The sequence below is a fragment of the Odontomachus brunneus genome, unplaced genomic scaffold (genome assembly GCF_010583005.1).
Source record: "Odontomachus brunneus isolate Ranch 3 - 2012 unplaced genomic scaffold, Obru_v1 Obru_scaffold_223, whole genome shotgun sequence".
NCBI lineage: Eukaryota > Metazoa > Arthropoda > Insecta > Hymenoptera > Formicidae > Odontomachus > Odontomachus brunneus.
In genome coordinates, this window is record NW_022639673.1 from 155,458 (window position 1) to 171,595 (window position 16,138).

Sequence of the window (16,138 nt, forward strand, 5' to 3'; positions counted from 1 at the left end):
ATTGCGTTATTTGCATTTATCAATAAATGTGCCATTACAATGTTATTTAAATGATACAAAAGCATATTATAAGCATAATTCAGCAAAGTATTGTTACAGCTCATTGGCACCATGAGTTCAATCATTTGGATTAAATAGTGGATAGTGTGGTACGAGAAAGCATGAGTGATCTCTACAGAGTTGAAACAGCAGCAACGCACAAAATTTGAAATACATTTTTTTATTATTTAAGTAAAATAATTACGCATAACATTTTTTAGATCATTCCAATAGATTAATTTGTGGAAATTCAACAAAAAAATATCATATATAGTTATTCGCCAAATAATCACTGAATCACTGAAAAATAATTACTACTGTTTTTTTTAGTAATGACTAGTGATATTTTTCTGTAAGGAGAGAACCTAATAATACATTAGTGATTATCACTGTAATCACCGTAATCATTGCATTATTCTGTAGTATTAGTAATCCTATAATTTAAATATTCCAAATCATTTACTATTAGTAATAAAACTACTGACAAGGGAAGGACCAGGTGACTCACCCTGGGATTTTGATTCCAATTTTTTTAATTATTGTGGAGATGAAAAAAAATGATACGTGTCCCGGCGTTTGATTGAATAGGTCTTAGTTTCGAAGTAATAAATTTTTGAAAATTGGCCATATCCGAAGCGCACCGCGGCGCGCCATATAAGCCTTCCCGGTAACTGTACTTCCAACCAGTGCAGTTGGCTTCGTGAGTTAGGTGCTTGCTTCATAATTCGTAAGATCCAAGTTCGCTCCCGGAGGGTGAGCAATAATTTTTTTTTAAATGAGTGCTTTTATTTATTTTTATTTATTTTGATGATATTGATATAGTATGCAAATTTTTGAAATAGAAAATTTAATTTAATATCACATTCTAAACATTAATTTAAATTTAATTTTAAGGGAATTTTAATTCAAGTAATAATATTTAAAATAATAAATAAGTAATAATAATAATATATAAGTTATTTGTAATGGATAATATATAAAAGCAACGTATCTAAATTTTCAAATTGTTTAAATTTAAAATTTAATTGAAAATAATATTAACAGTATTTTAAATTTCTAGTTTTTAAAATAATTAATCGTAGAAGAAGAAGAATAAACAAACATCTGGAATGTGAATGTGAATATTTTTATTACAAAATTCAATTATTTAAGTATTGCGGATTTATTACAAAATTAAATTATTTCGGTGCGGAACAATTACTTGGATGATAAACATCATAAAAACATTTAAATCATATAAATTTTCTACAGTTTGCACAATGAATAAATGAAGGAGTATCACATACACATTTATTTTTCCGTAAGTCCGGGGAGAAACATATTTCGTTGACGTTTCGAAACACATTTCTTTCAGGAATTAATTTCGATGCAAACCAAGCGTACTTGATCATATCTGTAAAAGCTCCCGATGATAATTGTGAATGAATTAAAAAATGAATCTTTATTGCGTCTTCTCGCGAAGAGAGCTGCTGGTTGTGTAAAACTTCAACAGAATTTTGGATTCTTTGGATAAAGTTTTTAAGTTTTTCGGTATTAAATTTAAACAATTTGAAAATTTAGATACGTTGCCTTTATATGTTATCCATTACAAATAACTTATATATTATTATTATTACTTATTTATTATTTTAAATATTATTACTTGAATTAAAATTCCCTTAAAATTAAATTTAAATTAATGTTTAGAATATGATATTAAATTAAATTTTCTATTTCAAAAATTTGCATACTATATCAATATCATCAAAATAAATAAAAATAAATAAAAACACTCATTAAAAAAAAAATTATTGCTTACCTCCGGGAGCGAACTTGGATCTTACGAATTATGAAGCAAGCACCTAACTCACGAAGCCAACTGCACTGGTTGGAAGTACAGTTACCGGGAAAGCTCATATGGCGCGCCGCGATGCGCTTCGGATATGGCCAATTTTCACAAATTTATTACTCCGAAACTAAGGCCTATTCAATCAAACGCCGGGACACGTTATTTTTTTTTCATCTCCAGAATAATTAAAAAAATTGGGGTCGAAATCTCAGGGTGAGTCACCTGGTCCTCCCTTTGTAAGTAACAGTAATTTATTACTGACTAACCAGTAGTACTTTTCTGTAAGAGTAGTCGAATTGGGGCTAATGATGCCAATGAGTTGTAACGATTCCTTAGTGGACGATGTTTATAATATGCTTTTGTATCGTTCAAACAATATTGTAATAGCATATTTATTGAATTTATAAAATTTGAAAACGCTGCAACAACAATCTGTATGCGACTGATATTAATATAATGTATCCCTTATAGAAAAGTATCACTGGCAGTGATAAATTGGCCAGTAATAAATAGCAATTTTATTACTCATACGAGTAATAAAATTATTGAACAACAGTAATTATTACTAGCCAAATTACCACTTATCAGTATTAAGTTTCTATAAGGGAATCATTAACGACAAATAGTTTTCATATTTTTAACTAAACATTATAACGAACTAAAAAAACAATAAATTAATATGAAAAGATATGAAACAATTTATATTAATCATGGAAAAATTGATGTTTTATCTTTCTTGTTATTAGGGAATAATTTATACTAATAATTCATCACAAGAACCTAATAATATATCAGTGATTATCACTATCACTTAATTATTCTGTAGTATTAGTAATTTAAATACTCAAAATCATTAGCCACTGGTAATAAAACTACTGAGTAATAACAATTTATTAGTGACTAATCAATAATATTTTTGTATAAGGGTTACGATGATAAATGATGGAAATAACGCAACAGCAATCAGTATGCGATAAATATCCCAGTAAGCAAGAAATCATTAATACAACGTTGCTACAATGATATTGAAGAACCTATAATATTGTCAAATATATAGTGTTTAATATTATATCAAACATCATTATGAACATACTTTGTCTGCGATTTGGAAGTTTCAATAATGTTGAAATAGGATTGCTATAACGTTTTAATCGGCAGAAATATTTTTAAGATGTTGCATTGATCTCAAATAAATGTTAAAGTAACATTTAAAAAATATATTTTTTGTAATGTTTTTAAAATGTTTAAACAACATTCAGGAAAATTATATCACAAAATAACGTGTGAAAAATATAAATGCAATATTATTGAAAAATGTCCAAACAATGTACATGAAGTCAACGTTTCTAAACGTTAATTTAATGTTCCTTGGTTACTGGAATTAATATAATGTATTAACGAACCAGTAACGCGCTATATCTGCTTTTTTTATAAAAGCAGCGAATATATAATTAGATTATATAATCTAAAAGTAATTATATCGTTAATGGGATTCGCTGGTATATATTATAACAATACCAGTCACACTTCGATTGTCGTTGCGTTGTTTGTATCATTTGTCAATAAATATGCTATTACAATGTTGTTTGAATGATACAAGAGCATATTATAAGCATAATTGAGTAAAATTTTGCTATAACTCATTGGCACCATTAATTTCAGTTCGATTATTCAGATTAAGCAGCAGATAGCACTAAGAAAGGAATGAGTGATCATCATAGAATCGAAACCATGCAGTAACGCAAACAAGATATAAAATACATTTTCTATTATGTAAACAAAATAAACATTAGATTGTTTGGACCACTCTAATAAGTATATTTGTGGAAATTCAACCAAAAATATACCATATATAGTAATTCGCCAAATAATCACTGAATTACTAAGCAATAATTGATCATTACTATTTCTGTAGTAACTACCAGTAATATTTTTTTTATAAAGGTATTCAGATTAAGCAGTAAATAGCGCGGTATGAGAAAAAGATAGGTGATCCGTTACAGGATTGAAACTATGCAGCGATGCAAAATATGACATACTAAATTTTTTTATTATTTAAACAAAATAACCAAACATTATATTATCTGGAACATTTCAATAAGTAAATTTGTGAAAATTCAACAATTCATGAAAAATACATGAAATTCAACAAAAAGTAACATATATAGTAATTCGTCAAATAATCACTAAATTACTAAGTGATTGATCACTATTATTTTTTGACTAATTATCAATAATTGTAAGAAAAGGGAAATATATCATTACAGTACTTTGAATGATATAAGAATATATTATAATTTATAAAGATATTATCGAAACTCTCATTAGCATTACTAAGGTAAATGTCCCAATGCCCGGACATGTACCTAATTTCGGACACTCTTATTATTTTGAATATTTCTCTAAATATTTCATCTTTCAACGTACACTAAATATAAATATTAAATGTATGTATATCAATATGTATATATTGTACGTTGAAAGTTGAAATATTCATATTCAAATATAAAAATAATAACAATGTCCGGATATTGGTACATTTACCTTAGTTCCTGTTCGATCATTTAAATCAAATAACATGAATTGTGGTTATAAAAATGATGGATAATTATTATTAGATTGAATCCATGCTGGAATGTACATGTATAAGTGTAGTGACTAAAATATAGAATTCCATATTTTTTTTTGTTTAAACAAAATTATAAAACATTAGTTTATTTGGATTATGGATCATGTATGTTTGTTTAAATTTAACATAATAAATTTATTATATAATAATAGTAGTTAATCAAATAATTACTAAACCATTGAAGAAATTTTATTAAATTTTCGTTAAAAAAAGATATCAATATATTTAGCTTTTATAATGAATTTTATTGATTTTTTTATTGAAATTTTAACAAAATAATAATGAAATGGTAATTAAATTGATGCAAATTTTTAATACATATTTCAATATAATTTTACACACATTATATTTTCAGTAGAATATCAATATATCAAAATATTTCCATCAGAATCCTTTTTTTCTCTTCCTTTTCTCCCTTTTTTCTTGTGCAAATTTTGCGATGTTTTGAATGCTTATATGTTGTTTATTATTATTACAGAATACTCAGGTCAGCATGGTAATTATTCTGCCCAATGAAATCGATGGTCTGACCGCATTGACCAACAATCTCGATGCCATTACTGAAGCTTGCAACACGCATCTCAGTGAAATTCACGAGCGCGAAGTCAAGCTATACTTGCCCAAGTTTAAAATCGAGTCTGAGTTAAATCTTAAAGATATGTTGTCTGACAAGGTGCGATGTAGTACACGGACAATCGTCTATTATGCGCTGACGAGCAATAACTGATACGCAGTACTTTTTGTTTCAGATGGGCCTTTCTTTACCTTTCTCTGATAATGCGAACTTCAGCAATATTTCAGCGATACCTTTGAAAATATCTAAAGTCGTGCAAAAGGCTTTCATTGAAGTTAATGAAGAAGGTAGCGAGGCGGCTGCGGTTACTGGTAAGTACATCTTATTTTATTTGTTCTTTTTTTAATAACCAAAGACAGGCGATATTAACCAAAGATATTAACTTATATTTTAGAAATATTAACTAGTATTTTTTATATTTTTCATTCAGTTTTATCATTTACTTGTTTCTACTAATTTATATTATTTCACTTTTTTTTATCATTATTCTATCTTTATAATAATAATTATGATTAGTATTACTGTTGTACATTTATAATGAAAATGTTAAAAAAAGAGAGAGAACTCCAAAGATATAAATCAAAAAGTAAAAGCAAAGGGCTAATAGGAGTTCAGGCACAGAAGTTGTAGTGCTATAAAACCTATAGGTGAAACTTCCTTGTTTTTGAGAAACAAAGTAATTTATTGAAATTTAAATCGTAACATCAAACGTTTCGGTCCGTAGACCCTTTTTAGTGTAACAAGTAATTAAAAATAAAATGGCATTTGTTTTACAAAACAGATCTTAAGATTGTTAGCAACCGAGACTGGAAGGAATAAATTGCAAGACATAAAATTCGAAAAACGGTGTTAATTTCAGTCTGTGTCGAAACTTGCCTTCACCGTCCATAAAAATAGTTATTCGCAGAAGCGTCTATCACGTTAGGATCTTAAGATATTTTAATGTCAAAACGAGAAAAAGGCATTTATTGAGATTTTTTAGTTCCAATAACAATTAAACAAAGCAAAATACGTTAATTTTACCAACACGATCGTATTCAGCATGAAAAAATCTATCGAAAACCATACGTTTTCCTAGAGAGAAAAAATATTTTTTATCCACAGAAATAAATAACTTGACTTAATAAAAAAACTTGATCACGTTTTGCAGAAGCGAATAACTATTATACTTAGTCGGGTACAGCGGTTGTTTTGTCTAATTGAAAACATAAAAGTCAAGAAAAATTTTTAATTTAGAAGATAAACTCGAATAACCGGTAGCAAGTTACCTTGGGCGTAGTGTAAAGGTTAAATCTTGAGGCAAGACCGATATTATCGCAGATAATCCTCCAAGTCTCGGCATCAGTACAAACAAACTGCTTATATACATACATATCAGGAAAGAGATACACATCGCTGAACGTGTAAGAGGAGACAAATCAAAACTCATCGAAATAACTTACAATAACCGTTGCCTAAATATTAAGCTTCTTGTTGCGAATTAAGTCCGTGTTTTTGTAATTTAATAAAAATTATTTCTACAACTAGTCGTTCTAAATAAAAGCGTTCTTTGTGTAAAATTTTTACATGATCTTAATTGAACTCATGATTGTCACTTAACCGATGTTCTTGAACAACAATCAAATCTGTAGAAGTTCCTTTTGGAATTTTTTATGTTCTAAAATACGCGTAGACAGTCTTCTATTTGTTTACCCAACATATGAGACTTCACAAGTACCATATTGCAATTCAAAAACAGGGAACTCTCACCTATATTCATTGGTTTTATAGCACTACAATGTCCGTGTCTGAACTCCTATTAGTCCTTTGCTTTTACTTTTTGATTTATAATGAAATTATTATTGAATATAAATAACACAGGCCTGTATATTAAGGGGTCTTGAACCCTTTTTTAAAATAAAGAGTCGTTTCCTATGTTTTTTAATGCGTTGAATTCAAATCCGATCACATAATTTTCATATCACGTTAGGATTTCGAGATATTCTAATTTAAAAGCATGAAAAATGCCATTTTTGAAGGTTTAGATAACGAGTTAAGATAACGAGTTAAGATAACGAAATTAAGAAGAGATATGTGAATTCTACCGAGATCATATTTAGCATAAAAAATCTACTGAAAATCGTATATTTTTCTAGAGAGAAAAAATATTTTTTATCGACAGAAATAAATAATTTTACCTATTAATAATATCACGTTTTCGGCAGATGTAAACCTATACAGAACAAATATCCGAAATACAGATCCTATAGATATCATGATATCTATAGGATATCCATGAGATATATTTTGGATATTTGTTCTGTATGGGTATACTTTTTAAGCGCGCTGAATCAATTCTCGTAAACTGTTGTATCCCAAGGTTTTTAGCACTGGTGATTGCGAATCTGGGATCGAAAATTTGAAATATTCAAATCTAATATGACAGGCTCAATCGATAATATCTATAATCTTTATTTTATTTTCCTTTGTATGTCCCATTCTTATTGTCATAATTGCTACTTACTTTACTCACTAATTTTCAATTTCAGATTTGTAATCAGCAATCCCATAAACTTAAGGGTATCTCCTGACGAAAATAAGAAGTTTCATAAACGTTTGTTCAGCGTTTATGTAAACATTTGCGGGAGTTCGTTGAGAGTTAGAAATTGTTAGTACAGAGTTCGTAAAGCGGAAATTGCAACATTACAGCGTTTGAAAGGTGTTCCCTGACGAAAATAAGAAATTTCATAAACGTTTGTTTAGCATTTACGTAAGCGTTTGTGGGAGTTTGTTGAGAGTTTAGAAATTGTCAGTACAGAGTTCGTAGAGAGGAAATTGCAACATTACAGTGTTTGAAAGGCGTTTGTATATAGCGTTTTTGAGACTTTACAGGCGTTTGTATGGCGTTTACTTTTCCTACACAGCACCGACATATTTCAGAAAGCTTTCAAAAAGCTTTCAATAAAATATGAAACATTTAAAAAAAATATTTTAGAGATATGTTTCAGATACATAAAATGTCCGCTATAATATACTATCTGATATGTATCTGAAATATTACTTAAAAATTTCAAAAATATGAGAAATATTTCAGATATTTTTTTTATATACAGAAACTATTCGTATTTTTATATTTAGGAATTATTCCTAAATGTCATAGTGTTTTCTAATTTTACTTGAAAATTTAAGATTACTTGATTCCAATGTTACATCATATTTAAAAATTATCACTGGCACTAAGGGGACTCGAACATGAACCGACTGGCACCTCTAGATTATGAGTCCATTGCTTTAGACATTACACTACTTCTTCGATTGATATAAACATCTTATATTTGGTCTATAAACTTTTTTCATGAAAGCGTTTCTTGCGCGTTTCGAAGCTGTTTGTGTAAACATCCTACAATTCGCCGCATTGGAAGAGCGTTTGCTGAACGGAGAGAAAACGCTTGTGATATTGGGAAAAACGTTTCTTAAACGTTTAAAAAGTCTGATAGCAAACTTTCTGCACGAAGGTGTATCAGCGTTTATTGAGCGTACTTTGAAAAGCGTTGCTTCAGCATTGCAGAACTTTCATGAAATATTATATACAGCATTTGATAAGCGTTCTAAAAGCGTTTAAAATCCAACAGCGTTGAGTAAGCGTTTAACAAAGTTTGAAAGCGTATAAACTCTTAAGAAACTCTCATCGAACGGTTTGTAAAGCGTTTTATTTTCGTTAGGACCATGTTTGTACGAGAATCGATCCGTATACTTGAAATATTTGATGTATTTACATCTGCCTAAAACGTGATCACATTAGGTCAAGTTATTTATCTCTATGGATAAAAAATATTTTTTTTCTCCAGGAAAATATATGGTTTTCGATAGATTTTTTCATGTTGAATACGATCCTATTGATAAAATTAACTTATTTTGCTTTGTTTAATTGTTATTGGAATTCAAAAATCTTAATAAATGCCTGTTTCTCGTTTTGACATTAAAATATCTTAAGATTCTAACGTAATAGACAAATTCTGCGATCAAATTTGAATTTAGCACACAGAAAAACATAAAAAATGATTTATTTCACCAAAAAATCCGTGTATATCTATGTAATTAATGATATCATTATTGTAAAAATTTTTTTTTTTATTATAAAAAAATCTATCAGACTTACAAGGAGATGACACCAACTGCAAAATTGATTTTGGAACGAGGCATAGCGCGTTTGATAGCCGCAATATATATAGAGTATCAAAATCCTAAAAAGGTTTGGGTAAATGGATCTTTGTTTTCGAAATATTGCGATGCAAAGTGAGAGTCACGGAGCCGTGCCGCATATAAGGCATAATGTGGCACGGATTTTTACCGCAGCAGCGTAGCTAAGCAGTCTAAGGCTTTTGCGCCGGTTCTTTTTGCGCCAGCGGCGATCGTTCGAGTCCGGCCGACGAGGCGACGACGTGCAATGTTTTTTTTTGTACTGTCGGATATACAGAGTGTCTCATACTTTCCTCCGGGCATTTTGTGGGGACGTAGAATGGGTTGATGTGAACATAAAAGTCCTATACCGTTTTGCGATATTCGCAATAATAGTCGAGATAATAATTAAAAAAGATTAAGGAAAAACGCACGTTGCATGGTAGAGGACGGGTCGCTCGAGTCGCAGCGCGGCCCAGTAATAAAGCGCGCGGATATCGCGCGCGGTTATTGGAAGACAATGCACCACTGCCTATTCTTATCTCGGCGCGGTGCGGCAAGACGTAGGAGCGCAGCGGTATAAGTATAGGCAGTGGTGCATTGTCTTCCAATCACCGCGCGCGACATCCGCGCGTTTTAGTACTGGACCGCGCTGTGACTCGAGCGGTCCGTTCTCTATCATTCAGCGTGCGTTTTTCCTTAATCTTTTTTAATTAATATCTCGACTATTATTGCGAATTTCGCAAAACTATATAGGACTTTTATGTTTACATCAACACATTCTACGTCCCCACAAAATGCCCGGAGGGGAGTGTGAAACGCCCTGTATATGTATACTTGTATAATTTATATTTTGTATTTCTGCATCGATATAATTGTTTTGTGAGCAATTAGGGCCGTATCACTTCGCGATAATGGAAAATAATGTGAAAACATACTGTTTACAATCATTATGGACATGATGTGTTGAACGTTTTGCACTGTGCATAATATGAAAAAAAATAAATATATAATTTGAACAAGACTCTCGACTCTTAATTTGCATCGCAATATTTCGGAAACGAAGATCCATCCACTTAAATTCATCCTATCAGGGTTTTGATACTCTATATTACGGCTATCAAACATGCTATGCCTCGTTTTGAATTCAATTTTGCAGTTGTCGTCATCTCCTTGTTAATTTAACTGCGTAATGTCTAATGAATGTAACAATTGAAGGAATAACAAATAAGTTGAATAAAATAACTGTATTTATCTAGCTTTTTTAATGACAATAATCTTATATGAAAAACAAGATAATATTTTGCCGATTATTTTTAAGATACGTTGAGATTCTTTTTTGCTATTGAGAAATTATTTTAGAAATGTCTTGGCAGTGACTATGAGTAGTACATGTATATCTACCGTGAAATAGGGCGTGGCCTATTTTTCGATGGTGGGCGTAAAACCTGGCGCCGGCGTGTGTCGAGTGGTAGGGGAAGAATCCCTGGAAGTTTGGTGGAGGAAGGGTCCCGAAATGGCATGGTGGGGAAAGAGGGTGAATTTTCGAGGTGCGGTCGAAGGGGTAATATGCGGAATAAAAAATTGTTAATATTGGAAGTGGGAAGGCAGCATGCCCCCCTCACTGTAAATCGGATGGGGATTATATAGGGTGATTTACGTATTTTATTTCTTTTTATTGCATCGTTTCCTATGGCATATAAACTTCGTCTCCTGCGGCATGTCCAATGTCTGTAAGTTCCGAGTCTCGACAGATGAGTGACTCGAAAAGGAGTAGTTGACGACGGAGGAGCTAGCGGGAGAGGATAGTCGTCGGATGCTCCTATATAAGGGTGAGGGTAATCTATACTATTGGTTCGTTTAGTGGTCAGTTATAGATATTCACGTGGATTGGTTTTTACCTGGGGGCCCCTCTGCCTCGTTGCCTACGTCGAGAAGTTGAGAATGCTGAGCATAACCTGGACAATTTAGGTGAAAAAGGGGCTACTAAACGTTAGATGATAGTGAGGAGCTAGCGGCAGGGGATAGTCGTCAGATGTCTCCGTGTAAGGGTAAGGAAAATCTATTGGTTCATTTAGTGGTCAGCTATGGATATTCACGGAGATTAGTTTTTTCCGCTCCTCGCATTGTTGCTCATGTCGAGAAGTTGAGGGAGGGAGACGTCACCGGGAAATGATGACCAATAGATGCTTGCTGAATGTTAGAAGAGTGAGATAGATGGAGAAGCGAGAGCAAGTTTGGACAGCTATGGTTATGCGGTGTTTGGTCTCAGTTCCTTCTTTGATTCTTATGTTGAGACATAGGGGAGAGATATGGGTGGGGAAAGTATTATTCACGCGCAGGTCAGTATCATCGGAATTTTCTGGATTTAATTGCGGTGGAGGCGAAAGAGAAAATGCTTTGGGAGTGAAGAAAGCAATATTTTTTTAAAAGAAAAAGTCCATCATTTATTTATATATACAATCATGAATATATTTCTACTTATTTCGTATACATTTAGAAGTGCAGGATTAAATATAATGCTAGGAAGTATGGAGTTTGGAGCACTTAAGCTTACAATTGGAGAATATTTTATTAAATAATTTTACAATCATTCGGTTATTTCGTTCGAGATCGGCATAAAAAGGCTAATAAATTGATTAATAATATAGCCGCGGCACATATAATAAAGAAACACGCAAGAATAGTGTCCGCAAGTTTGTGCCGAATATCCCTGTAGCTGAGTGGTACTCTATTGTTGGATGATGGAATTTCTTTTAAGTCGAAGAAGGAATCTGGAGTCGATCGGGGGCAGATCGTAGCTGTCGAAGTATGTCTCTGTTGCATGTTTATCGATGTAGAAGGCGACCCTGTACTGTCCCGGGCGGTCATAATTGTCGGTATTGGCGACAATTGCTGTCGATCTCATCCACACCTTCGGTACTCGTTCGGCTGGGTAAATTCCTGAGTGTCTAACATCGAGATGTTGAATCGTTTGTAGAATTTTGAGCGAATTCATTTTGATAGGGTAGAGGCGCATGTAGAGTATTTACCTTGGGTATGATCTCCGTTATTTCGCAACTCGTTCTATCTCTCGTTACATCCGTTTCTTCGTCGGTTCTCTTTGCGGCTTCTTTCAGCGAAAAATTGAGAAGAAGATTTTCACGAGAAAAATTAAGAAAAAGAGCAAAAGATTTTCCACGGCGGAGTACCCCGCATAATACGCGGGATTATAGTATGATTTTTCCAGCCCTGTTCCAAAAGGTTCCAATCCAACAATCGTCTCTTTGTTGCGAATTTAGAATCTCTGTCACTCACGCGCGTTTTATTCTTCTTTGTTGCTGGACATAAACATCTCGTTGTCCCGTTCCTCTTCGAACGATGTCTCATCGGAGCCGCGTTTACTGGCCAGTACTTTTGCTCCGGGAAAAGATACGTATTTACGCGACGATGGGCCTTCGAGGATATACGCGCTACTATCCAAAGGTTCTATGAGATTCCAATTTAACAATCGCCTCTTTCTCGCGAGTTTGGAATCGCGGTCACTCACGCGGGTTTTGTTCTTGTTGCCGTCGCCAGATATAAACGCCGAATATCCCTTATCGCCGCGCTCATCTTTGAGCGATGCTTCGCTGAACTTGCGTTTATCTATTCACGCTTTCGCTCTTGGAATAGGGGTGCTACTACGTGGCGCTAAATTGTCGGGAATAAAATTGCTATCGTGCAAAGTCGATTCTTCGGCGAAAATCTGATGAATGCTCTTCTCTCGTAATTCGCGATTTTCCACGAATTCGGGAGGAGTAGCTATATCGCGCAATAGTCGAGCGAATCTACCTCTCTCCACCACTTTTAAGATTTTTCTCTCGCGTACCGCATCATTCACAAGATCAGCGATACTCGTTCCCTTTAAAGTGTTTCCGTCTATACTCACGATCCCTTGTCTGTCCCAGCTTATTTTAACGGGCACCGCCACATCGCATAAATACCGCAATAACTTGCGCGCTTTACCGCGATAACTTTTCGGAATTTTATCTACAATTCCTCTGATACTTTTCTGCTCGCTGCGGCGTTCCCAACGGATTTCGCCGACGGCGCGGCTCAATGCGCTCGTGTTATCTTCATCGATACGGACTTCCGACAGTTCCCCCGTCTCTCTTTCATGACGATCGAGCATTGATTCGTCATCGACGACGTTGTCGATATCGTTTCTATATCTCGCATTGTCTTTGGGGCGACTGTTTTTGGCATCGTTGTGCTAACGTCTGCGTTTTCGCGTTTGTTGATTTTTTTCTTCTCGGAAAAAATGTAGGTACATCGTAACGTTATCGTATACTAACGTTGAAGCATTTCTCTATACAATTCCCATTTCTTGCGATCCGGCATCGTTGAATCGAGAATACGTCTCATCTCGGCATCGAGTCGCGACAAAACAGTTCTCGAAGTGCATACGATATTTTCACTGGATCTCGCGTTGTTATTCGACGAAGCGACGGGAATGACGGGTTGTTGCTGCAGCTACTGTTGCATTCTCGCGAGATTTTCCGTAAAAATCAAAATCATCTTCTTCGCTCTTTCCATGATACATCCGCGCGCGCGCGTTTGATTTAATTAATTCCGCGGTCTACTGATAACGCTGGATAGAATAGCGCCGAGTATAGGTCCGATCAGATAAGGCAAAAATCCTCCTCTTTACATGATAATTTTCCTCTTGGCTTTCAAACTAGCGCGTTTACTCGCGATACTCCATAGTGCTGATTTGTACTTGGACAAACGATTTTTTCCTGCTGGTCGAGCGGTGCGTTAGTGCCTCTGAGTGTGTTGAAAGCGCATTCGCAGATACACGCGAGGAAATTGTTACCGACGCAGCAGTTACCGAAGAAGGAGGCCCGCTTTTTCTTAGTTAAATAGCACAGTGCTTTCAGAAGGCAGACATTTTTCCAGCCGATGGAACGGCATGCGATACTCGTCGCTCTATCGTTACTCCCGCGTTTCGACGTCATTACGAAGACGCGACTGTCGTGATTCGGGCGAGCGTGCAGAGTTTTATACGAGATTTCCGGAGGATCTACGCGGGACATAAACATAATGCCCGTTATCCGTGGGGAAGATGCACACGCGAAATCGATATTTGTCGAGAGTGGGTTGTTCTAAATCGAGCAGCAAATATCCGTGCGGTCGCAAAGTAGCGTCGTAGTATGCTTCTTCCAGAAACTTCGTCCTATCATCCGGATAAATTTGACGTGCCAAGTGGCTAATTTGGGCGCGATCGCGATTTTTGAATACCACGATGTAATTGCTGTTGAGAGAAATATCCCGCGGGCTTGATGATTTTGGGAAAATAGTTAACGCTGAGGTTCTTGTGTTGACTACCTTTTGTGAATAAATCCACAATCGCGACGCACTAGGACGATTCCTTCATAAGGTCGTCGATTATCACTAATTTCGCGCAAAGCGGATTGTTCGAGTAATCATCGGGGCGGGGAAACCTTCACGAAACTCGATTATATTTCCTTGTCGCGCGATGCTGGCTCGGTCTTTTCGCGGTTGTACAACGAATCTACTTTGTACCGCAGTTGATGATAGGTCACTGCTACTTTGCGTAGTAAAACAAAATTCTTTCGAAACCGACATCGGACATGTCGGACAAATAGCGAAGAAAAGTCTTCACGAAGATCGTTTTATTGCATCCCGTAGGACCGCAAATGATCGACGTCCAAGGATGCTTCCAATGCACGTCCATGTCGCGAAACAAACGGTCTCCGCGAGCGACTCTGGGAATGAAAAAAGACCGACTCGCGAGCGCAGTTTTGTATCTTAAATCGCGCGACGGTGAGCTAACAAACCTGCGCGGAGGCCTTACGCGGCGGCCGCGGCGCTCGCGTCAGTGTACATCCGTGGAGACGCACGCGCACACCTCAGCGAGCTCTTTCCCGCAGCGCGGCGCGTTCGCGTCGCCGTGGGCGAGCTTCCTTACGTGACGCGACGCACAAAGCTTATTTAGTGCTGGGAGAAAGATACAGCTCGTATCCCCCAGCGCTAGAGCCGCGATTGTTGAGCTTATCGCGTTGGAACAAGCGATATTTCTCGGTTCGCGCTCAACCGAGACATTTTATACACTTGTTTGAAAGTGCGACGGTAGGCCGTCGTTCCGGAAATGCCGCGGATTTCTGCTCGCCGTATGCCGGGTTCGTGAGAGAATAAATTTAGAGAGAGTAGAGATGTAAAATATGTACTATTTATTAAGAAGCTTGAAAGACGAAACAGACACGTAACTTAATACTAGAACGCAAAATGAGTACGCCTGGTTTTACGCGGTGATAAACTTCGTTTAGGCGGGACGTCGTCCCGAACGGTAGTGCGGTATACGTTCACGGTGTCGTAAGGACGGTTCGTGGTACGTCGGTACCTCGCGCGGATATACTCGTATGTGAGAGGTCGCTGGGTGAGGAACCAGGAAGACCTGGTGGAGGCGTGGCAGTCCGCACCCCGTTCCTCTTCCAGACCTTGAGGAACCGTCGCGGAAGATGTTGTCGTGATCGTTGCGTATCGCAGTTATTTCGGGAATTATCAGTTAGGAGCCAGGAAGTCCTGGCGGAGACGTGGCAGTCCGCACCCCTATCCGAATGATAATTCCCGTTGCTCGGCGAGGAGTTTCGTGACGATATATGGCCGAGAAGCCTCGTCCTAGAGATGGTTTGTCGAGTGAGTTCGCTGTCGGCGTGGTTACGAGAATTCTCGTGGAAGTTCGGCTGTCACCGAGTATTCTCGTTAACGACCTAGAGGCGAGTATACTCGCGGATAGCGACGAGAAGGCTCGTCTTCGGAGGCGAGAAGTCTCGCGGATAGCGACGAGAAGGCTCGTCTTCGGAGGCGAGAAGTCTCGCGGATAGCGACGAGCAGGCTCGTCTTCGGAGGCGAGAAGTCTCGCGGA

The 16,138-nt window shown here is 35.8% G+C and overlaps 1 protein-coding gene across 6 annotated transcripts in view; it reads left to right on the forward strand.

Moving 5' to 3' along the window:
• Positions 1-16,138, forward strand: part of LOC116852413 (antichymotrypsin-2-like) — a 300,750-nt gene that overhangs the window by 91,279 nt on the left and 193,333 nt on the right. For all 6 annotated transcript variants that reach the window (XM_032832745.1, XM_032832744.1, XM_032832746.1 and 3 more), the window contains 2 exons: positions 4,975-5,169; positions 5,246-5,381. In XM_032832745.1, coding sequence (XP_032688636.1) covers positions 4,975-5,169; positions 5,246-5,381 — 331 coding nt within the window. The remainder of the gene's footprint in view (positions 1-4,974; positions 5,170-5,245; positions 5,382-16,138) is intronic.